The sequence below is a fragment of the Polyodon spathula genome, chromosome 21 (assembly GCF_017654505.1).
Source record: "Polyodon spathula isolate WHYD16114869_AA chromosome 21, ASM1765450v1, whole genome shotgun sequence".
NCBI lineage: Eukaryota > Metazoa > Chordata > Actinopteri > Acipenseriformes > Polyodontidae > Polyodon > Polyodon spathula.
This window is the reverse complement of record NC_054554.1, coordinates 17,891,101-17,904,166: the sequence shown is the minus strand read 5'-3', so window position 1 is coordinate 17,904,166 and position 13,066 is coordinate 17,891,101. Positions and strand designations below refer to the sequence as shown.

The window sequence follows — 13,066 nt, the reverse complement described above, 5'->3', positions numbered from 1 at the left end:
TGTCTCTGTGTGGCAAAGTGCCCCGTCCCTGTGTGTATTTTGTGTTGTATGTTGTGTGTTAATGTTGATGTATAGTCATTGGTACACAAGATATAAACAGGTCTGTGTAACACGAGTGTTTAAAATGTATATTTGTATTTAGGCAAGAGGATTGCACAGCACTTCACGTGCAAGTGAAATGTAATAATATGTGAGCACAGGGAATTGCACTTTATTAATTCACGTGCGGTTGTACCGCGACTTCAATTGAATGGTTGATTAGCAATCTAGTCTCGGTACAGCTGCATAAAAGCAGCGTGTTTTTAACTCACTCGGGGTTGTGTGTTCGGGAGTGGAGAATGGGAGGGAGAGAGAGAGAGGAGAAGCGTTATAAATATCAACTGCTGCGAGTGCTGGAAACACCAGCACCGTACATGTTTTGTGTAACATTCGTCCACCCTGTTTTGTTAGTGTCTATTCCTTTTGTTTGTCTATTTATTTTTGCATCACATGCCGTGTGCTGTTTTTGTTATAAACCTTTTATTTTCTGTCTGTTTAATTATTAAACTGCGCATCAGCGCCTTCACCATTCCAAAACCTGTGTTCTGAGTCGGTTCCTGTTTCTGCTCTGACGTCACCCACTGCAGCCGTCTTTCTGACACGTGGTGTTAGAACCGGGATTACCAGCACCTCCTAGATGCAGACCAGAGCAGGGACTGCAGTTTTTTTGGAAAAAAAGATGGTTGGGGTTTTTTTTTGTGTGTGGGGGAAAAAAAATTACAAAAAAAAAAAATAATAATAATAATAAAGAAATGGGGAGAAGAAGCGGGAGAGGAAAGCGGCAGCAACAACTGCAGGAGGAGGAGGACACAGAGGAGTTCCACCTGAAGGCTAGGAACCCAGGGCGATACAACCATCGCCGGTGTGCCCCCTCTGCGTGTGTTCTCTCCTGAGAACTTCAGCAGTGTGGCAGAGTGTCCCGCCCCTTTATATTTATAAGTGTTTTCTGTTATATGTAGTGTGTTAATGTTGGTGTTTATGTATGAAATACACAGGATATAAATATGGGTTGCAAGCACAAGTGTTTAAAATGTTTTGTATTTAGGCACGAGGATTGCACAGCACTTCGTGTGCAAGTAAAATGTAATAATATATGAGCACTGGGAATTGCACTTTTATTAATTCACGTGCAGTTGTACCGAGACTCCAGTTGAATGACCGGCCCAGGAGAGGAAGGCGAGGAGGAGGCAGAAGGAGCCAAGGTGGTGCACCCTGTGCATTGCTTATGGGCATGAGGATGAGGACTGCCCAGAGCAGTAGCCAGAGGATGAGGAGCCCGAACGTCCTACGCCTGAGTGGGAAGAGCTTGAGCACCCAGTGCCCAAAAGCGGGGAGCACAGGCGTCTACAGCCCACAAAGGGGAAGGCAGATCATCCACAGCCCATGTCTCCATCAGCAGAGGAAGAATGCCTACTGTTTCCACCTCCACCAGCAGAGGAAAAATACCTGATGTTTCCTCCTCTACCACCAGCAGAAGAAGAATACCCTGCTGGTTTCGCCCTGAGAAGGAGAGCCGCACCAGTCCCCTACAAGAGAGGGAGAGCCGCACCAGTCCCCTGAAACAAGGGTAGACTATACACCACTCCCACCTCCGTCGCCAGGAGTCTACACGCCACTCCCACCTCTGTCGCTAGGACACTACATGCCTTTCCCACCTCCACCACTTCCACCACCAGGAGCAGAGCAGCAGGAGCTGCCTCTGCCTCCTCCAGTGCCAAGAGCAGAGCAGCAGGAGCTGCCTCTGGAACCTCCACCGCCAGGAGCAGAGCAGCAGGAGCTGTCTCTGCCACCTCCACCGCCAGGAGCAGAGCAGCAGGAGCTGTCTCTGCCTCCGCTACCTCCACCAGCAGAGGGTGAATGCCTGCTGGGTCTCCGTCAACCAGCAGAGGGTGAATGCCTGCTGGGTCCCTTTCCACCAGCAGAGGATGAATACCTGCTGGTATCACTTCCCACACCAGCAGAGGATGAATTCCTGCTGGTATCACTTCCCCCACCATCACGAGGAGAGGAGCTGGAGCTGCCTCTGCCTCAATCACCATCAGGGGGAGAGGAGCAGGAGCTGCCTCTCCCTTCACCAGAAGGACCGGGACTAGATGCTTGCATAGGCTGCTGAGGGAAGCACAGGGAAGAACCGTGCAGCTGCAGTGGCCGAGAAGAGGGCCAAAACCCGCACCCCAGCTTGTCCTGACTCCCTTCCTCGCTTCACCCAAGGATGCCTGCCTGGCATCGCCTGGGCTTGCCAGCCGTGCCGCATCGCCTGGGGTTGCCAGCCGCGCCGCATCTCCTGAGATTGCCAGCCGCACCGCATCACCTAGGGTTGCCAGCCGCACCGCATCACCTAGGGTTGCCAGCCGCACCGCATCACCTAGGGTTGCCAGCCGCACCGCATCGACTAGGGTTGCCAGCCGCACCGCATCGACTAGTGTTGCCTGCTGCTCCGCATAGCCTAGGGTTGCCTGTTGCTCCGTATCGACTGGGGCTGCTGGCTCTGCTTCGCCTTGGGTCGCTGGAACTGCTTCGCGAGGGTTCGCCGTCAGCTCTGCTTGGCCACAGGGGAGATAGGTCAGGAGACCACCTTCCCACGCAGCAGTTTCACTGCCGGAGATCTTGGGGGAGGTCTGGAGACAACCAACCCCAGCAGCTTTTCCGCTGCTGGACTTGCACCGGCTGAAGGAGTCAGTCTGGGAGCTGTCAGCACGCCTGCTGACAGCCGCACCATTGGCAGCATTTCCGCTGCCAGTGGTACAGCGGGAGGAGAGATTCGTCCCACTGTCAGCACATCTGCTGACAGCATGGCCAGTAGCAACCTAGGTTCTGGCAACACTGCTGCCCATCAACCCCTTAAAGTCCCTGTTCTTGGCCCAGGACTTTGGGGATTTTAAGGGGGGATGTGGCCATTGAGGCCATGTGTGCTTTGCACAAGGGGTCTATATGTGGCAAAGTGCCCCGTCCCTGTGTGTATTTTGTGTTGTATGTTGTGTGTTAATGTTGCTGTATAGTCATTGGTACATGGGATATAAATGGGTCTGTGTAACATGAGTGTTTAAAATGTATATTTGTATTTAGGCATTAGGGCTGCACAGCACTTCACGTGCAAGTAAAATGTAATAATATGTGAGCACGGGGAACTGCACTTTATTAATTCATGTGCAGTTGTACCGCAACTCCAACTGAATGATTGATTAGCAATCGAGTCTCAGTACAGCTGCATAAAAGCAGTATGTTTTCCACTCATTCGAGGTTGTGTGTTCGGGAGTGGAGAACGGGAGAGAGAGAGAGAGGAGAAGCGTAATTATAGATATCAATTGCTACGAGTGCTGGAAGCACCAGCACCGTCCTTGTGTAACGTTTGTCCACCCTGTTTTGTTGGTGTCTACTCGTTTTGTTTGTCTATTTATTTTGGCCTCACGTGCAGTGTGCTGTTTTTTGTTACAAACCTTTAATTTTCTGTCTCTTTAATTATTAAACTGCACATCAGCACCTTCACCATTCCAAAACCTGTGTTCTGAGTCGGTTCCTGTTTCTGGTCTGACGTCACCCACTGCAGCTGTCTTTGTGACACTCTGTTACAAGGGAAACACCCATTTTATAATGGTTAATATTCCCTACTTGAAAGGGAAACCCACTCTGATGAGCTGCCGCACAGAGCAGTGCTGAGGGAGTCAGGCAGTTCTCAGTGGATTGTTACTCCCTGCTCTTGATCTCAGAGCTTTCATTGCAGAAACAGACATGCAAAACACACACTCGAAATGGGACTTAATAACAGTATCCCGTAGTTTAAACATAACAAAGTGCAATACAGCACAATGAAAGCATGGTAAAACATGGGCAAGCATTGTAAAGCACAGACAGGTATGGTAAAATATATTAATAAGCAAACCATGGTAAGCTAACCCTTAGTAATGTTTCCCACAGCGCTAATCTGTTACTAAAAGTAGGGAGTTTTGCAAATGAGAATTGAGTGAGCCTTCACCCACCTCTGCTTATGAACACGCAGCTCCTCAGTTTTATCAGCTCACATCTCGGAAACAGAGACAGCAAACATAATCACCTTCAAGGGCACAAAAAGACAGACCCACATAGACAGACACAGACAGACAGACAGACAGGCAGTGGCACTCAGGGCCGGCCTTAGGCCTATGTGACCGCATAGGGCTCCACACCTCAAAGGGCACAGCATATTGCTTTGTAGTTTCATTAGGCTACTGTTGCTTTAAAGAATTAACCCTTAGGCCCTGCCCCACACAAACATAGATAAACATGTCTTATTATTAGGCTTGTTGCTGTGTAAGAGAATTCAGTGTGGTTCAGTAGCAGAGCAGAGAGCCTGTTAACAAACAACCTATTCTTTACAGTTTAGGAGACTGCACCTCTGTACCCATTGCTTGTATTTCTGAAGTATTATTGTGTGTGAGTGTGAGTGTGTGTGTGTGTGTGTATTATAATTATATATTTTTGACAGTAACAAAAGGCTTTTTTCACTGCATTTCAGTCTAAAAATAAATATTTCAAGATATTTCACAATAAACAATATTTATTAAAGCAGAAAACATGGCATTGTCACATTCAAAATTGGTCATGTTCTGTAGAGATACTACACAACAGATGTTCCTAAATATTTAAATGCTTACCTGAAAAACAATAAATATTAAATTGTAAAATATTTCTATTTTCACCATGAGTAAATTTTCCAGCAAAAACATAAATAAATGTAAAAAATAACAACAGACATCTGAAATGTCCTCTTCCGGTACTGGACAGAAATATTTGTGATCTATGATGCAGCTGGTGTTTTGTTGAAGACATTTTAAAGAAATTGTGCAGACTATGCAGTGTGTTCAGTCATTTACTGGAAGCAAACTAAACCAGCTGCCAGGTTCCTAATTGCAGTGTAACAGGTACTGTGTCAATAAGGCAAGAATTTGCTGCATTTATTTTCAGTGATACAATATGCATATTGACTCCAGTTCTTCTTAAATTTTAATTTTCATGGAATCTACATATTACATCAATAGGTTAATTGTGAAACCAGTGATAACAGTGAAACAAATACAGCTTTAATTATACTTTCAAATAGGTAAATGACATATCATTTGTATTCTACAGATATATGATATAATTCTGTCTTTGTGTCGTTGTCTTTATGATTGCTATTGGTTTTGTTTTCTTGATTATTTGAGCAGTGCAGGGAGGTTGTTCAGAGCAGTGAGCAGCATGTTTACTCTCTGCTTGTACTGCTTGGTTTCAATGAGCTTTCTTTCTGCATTTACTTTTTTAGTAAGCAAGTAGGAATACATCAAGCACTTTTATATTGAACCCTTCAAAATGTCATAGTGATCAGGAAGACAGAGAACCAAGTGTCTAGACAAGACATACAGTGAAGAACAGCTCAGTCATTTCAATAGCAAATTAAATGAAAATTGTCATCTTAACTAAAGAAAACAATTTACAATAACTGTGAGTTCAGGCAGTGGCAGAAAGAGAGAGAAAGGTTGGAAATACCTCTCTGGAGCTCAGAAGTGAATATAATGCCCAAAAGCCAGGAAAACAATCATTGTGCAGCACAAAAAGCAAGAACAGTTCATCTCATGATGAATTTTATTGAAAATTTTACTGAATTTATAGCAGCACTTTTAGGTGTGACAAAAGCTTGTGTTTTGCATATAGTTTATGCAGGGTCATTTTTAGGCTGCTTTGCTACTGATTAGACAGCAAAGACAATAACAAACACTGCAAGACTGTCCAGGCTCCAACCCCATCAAGACATTGTTTAGCTATTCATACTGTGGCTAAACAATGTATCCAAGCATCTTGTTAGCTTTTTTATAGCTTCCCCACATTGTCTAGATGAAGACATTTCTGAGTCAACAAAAACTCCTAGGTCTTTTTCATAGATTCCTTCTCCAATTTCAGTATCTCCCATATGATATTTATAAAGTACATTTTTATTTCCTGCGTGCAGTATCTTACACTTTTCTCTATTAAATGTCATTTGCCATGTTTTGAATCTTGTCTAGATCATTTTGAATGATCTTTGCTGCTGCAACAGTGTTTGCCACTACTCCTATTTTTGTGTCGTCTGCAAATTTAACAAGTTTGCTTATTATACCAGAATCTAAATCATTAATGTAGATTAGGAATAGCAGAGGACCTAATACTGATCCCTGTGGTACACCACTGGTTACCACACTCCATTCTGAGGTTTTTCCTCTAATCAGTACTTTTTGTTTTCTACATGTTAACCACTCCCTAATCCATGTACATGTGTTTCAGAATCCCAACTGCGTTCAGTTTGAGAATTAATCTTTTGTGCGTGACTTTGTCAAAAGCTTTCTGGAAATCTAAATAAACCATGTCATATGCTTTGCAATTATTCATTATCGATGTTGCATCCTCAAAAAAATCAAGCAAGTTAGTTAGACACGATCTCCCTTTCCTAAAACCATGTTGACTGTCTCCCAGGACCTTGTTACCATATAGGTAATTTTCCATTTTGGATCTTATTATAGTTTCCATAAGTTTGCATATAATAGAAGTCAGGCTTATTGGTCTGTAGTTACCTGGTTCAGTTTTGTTTCCCTTTTTGTGGATCGGTATTAAGTTGGCAATTTTCCAGTCTGTCGGTACCACCCCTGTGTTAAGAGACTGCTGCATAATCTTGGTTAGCGGTTTGTAAATTACTTCTTTCATTTCTTTGAGTACTACTGGGAGGATCTCATCTGGCCCAGGGGATTTGTTTAGTTTAAGAGCTCCTAGTCCCTTTAACACTTCTGCCTTGGTTATGCTAAACTGGATAGGAACTGGATGACATGTGGGGCACGCATACACTGAGGGGCAATGCATAGGGCAGCTGCAATACAATGGTTCTGTATTACACTGCGGGGCAATGCATAGGGCAGCTACAATGGAATGAGGATGCTATTGTAGAATAGATCTTCTGTATGCTAACTGTACCTTTCCCAAGTCATCTCCAACGGAAATGCAGACAGACAGAGGCAATGCAGTGGTTCTGTATTATACTGAGGAGCAATGGTAGCAAGTATAGGGCAGCTAAAATGGGGTGAGGCTGCCATTGGTAGAATAGTATGCTAACTATTGTATACCCTTCCCAACTGATATTTAATGGCAGTGCAGACACACAGACACTAACACTACAATAGTTGTTTATATTACTGAGGTCAATGGTAGCAGCTTTGATGGGGTGAGGCTGCTATTGGTAGAATGGGAGCACGCTGGGAGGAGTTTCATTTTGAGATGCACCAATGGGATCGGTGCTCACTGGTAACCCCACAGTAAATAGAAAGGATGGTGGAAGTTATCTAATGAGTGACAGAGAGAAACCAGGACCAAATCTCCAACTGCAAAAACAAAGCACATCTCTGAGCATGAGGGCTGGGAATATATTCTATTGTCAAGGAGAATTCATTGCTAGACAGCAGCTACACAGACTAGATTGTAGACTGCATCAGGGAGAATTCATTGCTAGACAGCAGCTACACAGAATAGATTGTAGACTGCATCAGGGAGAATTCATTGCTAGACAGCAGCTACACAGATTAGATTGTAGAGTGCATCAGGGAGAATTCCTTGCTAGACAGCAGCTACACAGACTAGATTGTAGACTGCATTGATATCCTGGGACCTGGCTACACACTAGTTTCATTGTGCAGTTGGTAACAAGCTAGCTGGCACACTGAGCTGATTCTGACAGTATGACCAGCATGCCTGGAGGTAGAAGCAAACCCAGTCTGACTCGCTGGTCCCTGAGTGTGCAGCTCAATCACTGCTAGCAGGGATACCCATCCTAGGGGTGTGCTGAAGGAATTCACCTTGACTAGTTAAGCACCTTGTGAGGGACTTCATACCACATCTGCAACTGTACCTAGCTCATAAATGAGATGCTGTCACAAAGACGGCTGTAGTGGGCGACGTCAGACCAGAAACAGGGACCAACACAGAAGAGACACAGAGAGGTGGAGTTTGGTGAAGCTGAGCGCTTGGTTGCGCTCAGCATTTAATAGATAAACAGACAGCAAATCAAAAGGTTGTAACCAAAACAGGACACGGCACTTGCGGCCAAAATAAATAGACAAACAAAACGTACTAACAGACAAAACAAGTGGACGAACGTTAAACAAACAAGTACCGTGCTGACCCTCCAGCACGCCTTAGCAATTACTATTTCTCTCTTACATTATTTTAAATCTCCTCTTCACACCTGTTCTCCACTCATGAACACACAACCCCGAGTGGGTGAAAACGTGTTGCTTTTATGCAGCTGTACTGAGACTCGATTACTAATCAATCATTCAATTGGAGTCTCGGTAAAACTGCACGTGAATTAATAAAGTGCAATTCCCCGTGCTCACATATTATTACATTTTACTTGCACGTGAAGTGCTGTGCAATCCTCGTGCCTAAATATAAATATATATTTTAAATCACTCGTGTTCATAACATATATTATATACAGTGTACCAACTACAATACACCAACATTAACACACTACATGCAACATACAACACAAATAAATAGCCCAGGGGCGGGGCACTTTGCCCCTTCATATTTTCAGTAATTACAGGCAAAATCTAACCCACCCTCCTCACTGTGCATATGTGTATTGTTCCTCCTTCTCTCATTCCTCTCTCTCCTCTCACTCCTCCCCTGGCAGGTGGTTCCATCGTGATCTCAGTGGGGTCGATGCTGAGGCGATGCTGAAATCCCGCGGAATGCATGGCAGCTTCTTATGCCGCCCAAGCCGCAAGAACCAGGGAGATTTCTCCCTGTCTGTCAGGTAACCCTAACAACAGTCAGCTCCCTGTGTGTGTATGTGCCAGAACCACAGTCAGCTCCCTGTGTGTGTGTGTGTGTGTGTGTGTGTGTGCCAGAACCACAGCCAGCTCCCTGTGTGAGTGTGTGCCTCTCAACCAGCTCCCTGTGTGCGTGTTTGTGTGTGTGTGCGCCTCTCAACCAGCTCCCTGTGTGTGTGCGCCTCTCAACCAGTTCCCTGTGTGCGTGCGCATGTGTGTGTGTGCTTCTCAGCCTTCTCCCTGTGTGTGTGTGTGTGTGTGTGCGCCTCTCAGCCAGCTCCCTGTGTGTGTGTGTGCGCCTCTCAGCCAGCTCCCTGTGTGTGTGCGCATGTGTGTGTGTGCTTCTCAGCCAGCTCCCTGTGTGTGTGTGTGTCCCTCTCAACCAGCTCCCTGTGTGTGTGTGCCTCTCAACCAGCTCCCTGTGTGCGTGTTTGTGTGTGTGTGCGCCTCTCAACCAGCTCCCTGTGTGTGTGCGCCTCTCAACCAGTTCCCTGTGTGCATGTGTGTGTGTGCTTCTCAGCCTTCTCCCTGTGTGTGTGTGTGTGTGTGTGCGCCTCTCAGCCAGCTCCCTGTGTGTGTGCGCATGTGTGTGTGTGCTTCTCAGCCAGCTCCCTGTGTGTGTGTGTGTCCCTCTCAACCAGCTCCCTGTGTGTGTGTGCGCCTCTCAACCAGCTCCCTGTGTGTGTGTGTGCTTCTCAGCCAGCTCCCTGTGTGTGTGCACATGTGTGTGTGTGCTTCTCAGCCAGCTCCCTGTGTGTATGTGTGCCTCTCAACCAGCTCCCTGTTTGTGTGTGCCTCTCAACCAGCTCCCTGTGTGTGCTTGTGTGTGTGTGTGCCTGTCAACCAGCTCCCATCTGTGCCACTCCATTTCATTCATAGCAGTAAGGAGCTGACCCTCCCTCTCTCTTTCTCTCAGGGTGGGTGAGCTGGTGACTCACATTCGGATCCAAAACACAGGTGATTTCTATGACCTGTACGGAGGGGAGAAGTTTGCCACGCTGTCAGAGCTTGTGGAGTATTACACCACAGAGCACGGGACCCTGCAGGACCGGGATGGGACCCTCATCGAGCTGCGCTACCCTTTGAACTGCTCCGAGCCCACCTCTGAGAGGTGAGACCGGGGGGGGCTGTGCAGAAAGAGTATCTTTCCACTCCTCTCTCTCTATCTCCCTCTCTTTCTCTCTCCCCCTCCCTCACTATCCCTCTGCCTTTTTCTCTCTGTATTTCAGTTTTTGACACTTATTTTCTGCGGTTGGAAAGTGCAGCTCAAGTGTTTCTCAACTCGAGTGTTCTGACCATGAGACACCCCCGCCGCTCCCCTCTCCCTCACCCTTCCTTCTCACCCCCCCTCTGCATGTCTATTTTACACTGCTCCCCTTTCCTACCCCTCCCTCTCCTCCCCATCTCAGCATATGTATTTTACACTGCTCCCAAGGAATATATGAAAAAGAGTTTATGTTGACTCAGAAATGTCTTCATCTAGGCAAAGTGGGGAAGCTATAAAAAAAGGCCAACAAGATGTTCAGATATATAGTGAGAAGTGTTGAATTTAAATCAAGGAAAGTAATGTTAAAACTTGACAATGCATTAGTAAGACCTCATCTTGAATATTGTGTTCAGTTCTGGTCATCTCGCTACAAAAAGGATATTGCTGCTCTAGAAAGCATGCAAAGAAGAGCGACCAGAATTGTTCCAGGTTTAAAAGGCATGTCATGCAGACTGGCTAAAATAATTTAATCTATCTTGAACAAAGAAGACTACGTGATGATCTGATTCAAGCATTCAAAATTTTAGAAGGTATTGTCAATGTCAATTCTAGGATCAATAAGCTACTAACAATCAAACATGCAAGATGGGCCAAACAGCCTCTTCTCACTTAAAAACTTTCTTATATTCCTCCCCCTCCCTCTCACCCCCCCTCTACATGTTTATTTTTCACTGATCCCCTCTCACCCCCTTCCTTTCACTCTCCTCTCTGCATAGACGCAGATCCAGGGGGAGGGGGGGGTCGTCCCACCCACTCTTCGTAGTGGGGGGGGGTGGGGGGCAGTACATGTATTTGTCCCCCCCACATGCACACACACTCTTACGACCCCTTAACAATATTTTTTATCGGTTTTATGATTCAGAATTATTAACGTGTTTTGTTGGAACTGTAACGCACCAGATTCTCCACCCTCCTTATTTTACACAATGAACTGATCCAAGCCTGTGAACCTGACACACCTCATTGCTTGCATGCGTGTCATTGATGAAGTTGATGCATACAGTAATGTTTTTTGATTTAGAAATGGAAATTTGGTTTTGTTTTAGGAAGGTACCTACAAAACAAACAAACAAACAAACATAACAGTAGAGCGCAACAACTAGATGGTAGCAGTGAAAAACTGACAGAAGTTATGAGGTAGGATTTGTTATTTTTTTATATATATATAAACTATAAGAGCTAATCTTACACACAAGTGATTTTGGAAAACTTAATGCAGCTTCTGTTATCTACCGAAAATGCTCTGATATGCATATGTTTAACTAAGGGGACATGTAAAAAAATGCAAAGTGAAAACAAAATTGAGATAGAAAAATGGTTTGATGAAATGTAGCTTATGAGTTTTGTGAAGGTAATCGCTGAGACTAGTGTAATACACAACTTGTTTCCAACTTGTATTATCTAGCTAGCTACAACACATATGAAACCTATGCATAGATAGTGGTGATAAACTGTTTAATAAAGAACTGTGCAAAGAAAGAGACAGAGTAGATGTATTTATTTTAATACAGGGTCAGCTATATTGACTATTTCTATGAAATTTGCTGCTATAGAAGTAATGAAGACATTGGTAGCAAAGGGAATTTAAGCATTGTTTTGCTGCAAAATCTAAAACAGCCACAGCATTGTCACAAAGACGGCTGCAGTGTGTGATGTCAGACCAGAAACAAGAACCAACACAGAACGCAGGTTATGAAATGGTGAAGGCGCTGATGCGCAGTTTAATAATCAAACAGCCCGAAAATAAAAAGGTTGTAACAAAAACACTGACACCAAAACAGGACACGGCACGTTAGCCAAATAAATATACAAACAAAACATACTAACACTAAACAGACAGACAAACGAATGGACGAACAGATAAACACAGTGAGTTAAATGAATTTACTTTCACTTTTCTTTTTGTTTTCTCCTTCTCCCCAACCATTCTCCACTCACCGAACACACAACCTCGAGTGAGTGAAAACATGCTGCTTTTATGCAGCTGTACTGAGACTCGATTACTAATCAATCATTCAATTGGAGTCTCGGTAAAACTGCACGTGAATTAATAAAGTGCAATTCCCCGTACTCACATATTATTACATTTTACCTGCATGTGAAGTGCTGTGCAATCCTCTTGCCTAAATACAAATATACATTTTAAATCACTCGTGTTCATAACCCATATTATATCCCATGTACCAACTACAATACACCAACATTAACAGACTACACGCAACATACAACACAAATAAATAGCCCAGGGGCGGGGCACTTTGCCACATATACCCCCCCTTGTGCAAAGCACACCTGGCCTCAATGGCCACCTCCCCCCTTAAAAACCCAGCAGTCCAGGTCAAAGTCTTGGGGGGGGTGGGGGAGGCTCCACTGGGCACATGGCTGAAAATGCTGTCAGCTCCCCTGCCAGTAGTGGCACTCCCGTAGGCATCCTTGGGCGGTGTTGTGCAGGCATCCCTGAGTGATGACGTGAAGGCTAGACGTGTAGATATACTATTTACAACCTTGCTTTATAGTATTATTATATGATTAAATACTGATAAAAAAAAAATCAAACTGCTGCTGATGTTGCCTCGTACACCTCTTGCAACTGGCACGGCAAAGCAACATTTTTTTTTTTTTAAATAAGGAACCAAGATTTCAATTAACATTTGCAATTGAAACAAAACTGAAACTTTGTTGATGCGGTTTTTTTTAATTAATTTATTTTATTTTATTTTTTTTGAGAGGGCGGTTTGTACTGTGTTCTTCATAAAATAGGATATAGCCAAAATACTGGATGCAGCATGCCACAAATAGGTACCGTACTTGTAATTTAACTTTTATTCACAATCTCAGCATTATTATTATTATTATTATTATTATTATTATTATTATTATTATTATTATTATTATTATTATTATTTAGTGAGTAGTGACAAATATTGTAATAATAAAGAAAATCTAACAA

General features: G+C 44.3%; 1 protein-coding gene across 1 annotated transcript in view; it reads left to right on the top strand.

Moving 5' to 3' along the window:
- LOC121296520 (tyrosine-protein phosphatase non-receptor type 6-like) overlaps nt 1-13,066 on the top strand; it is a 39,160-nt gene that overhangs the window by 17,832 nt on the left and 8,262 nt on the right. The window contains exons 2-3 of the mRNA XM_041222182.1: nt 8,711-8,833; nt 9,766-9,960. Coding sequence (XP_041078116.1) covers nt 8,711-8,833; nt 9,766-9,960 — 318 coding nt within the window. The remainder of the gene's footprint in view (nt 1-8,710; nt 8,834-9,765; nt 9,961-13,066) is intronic.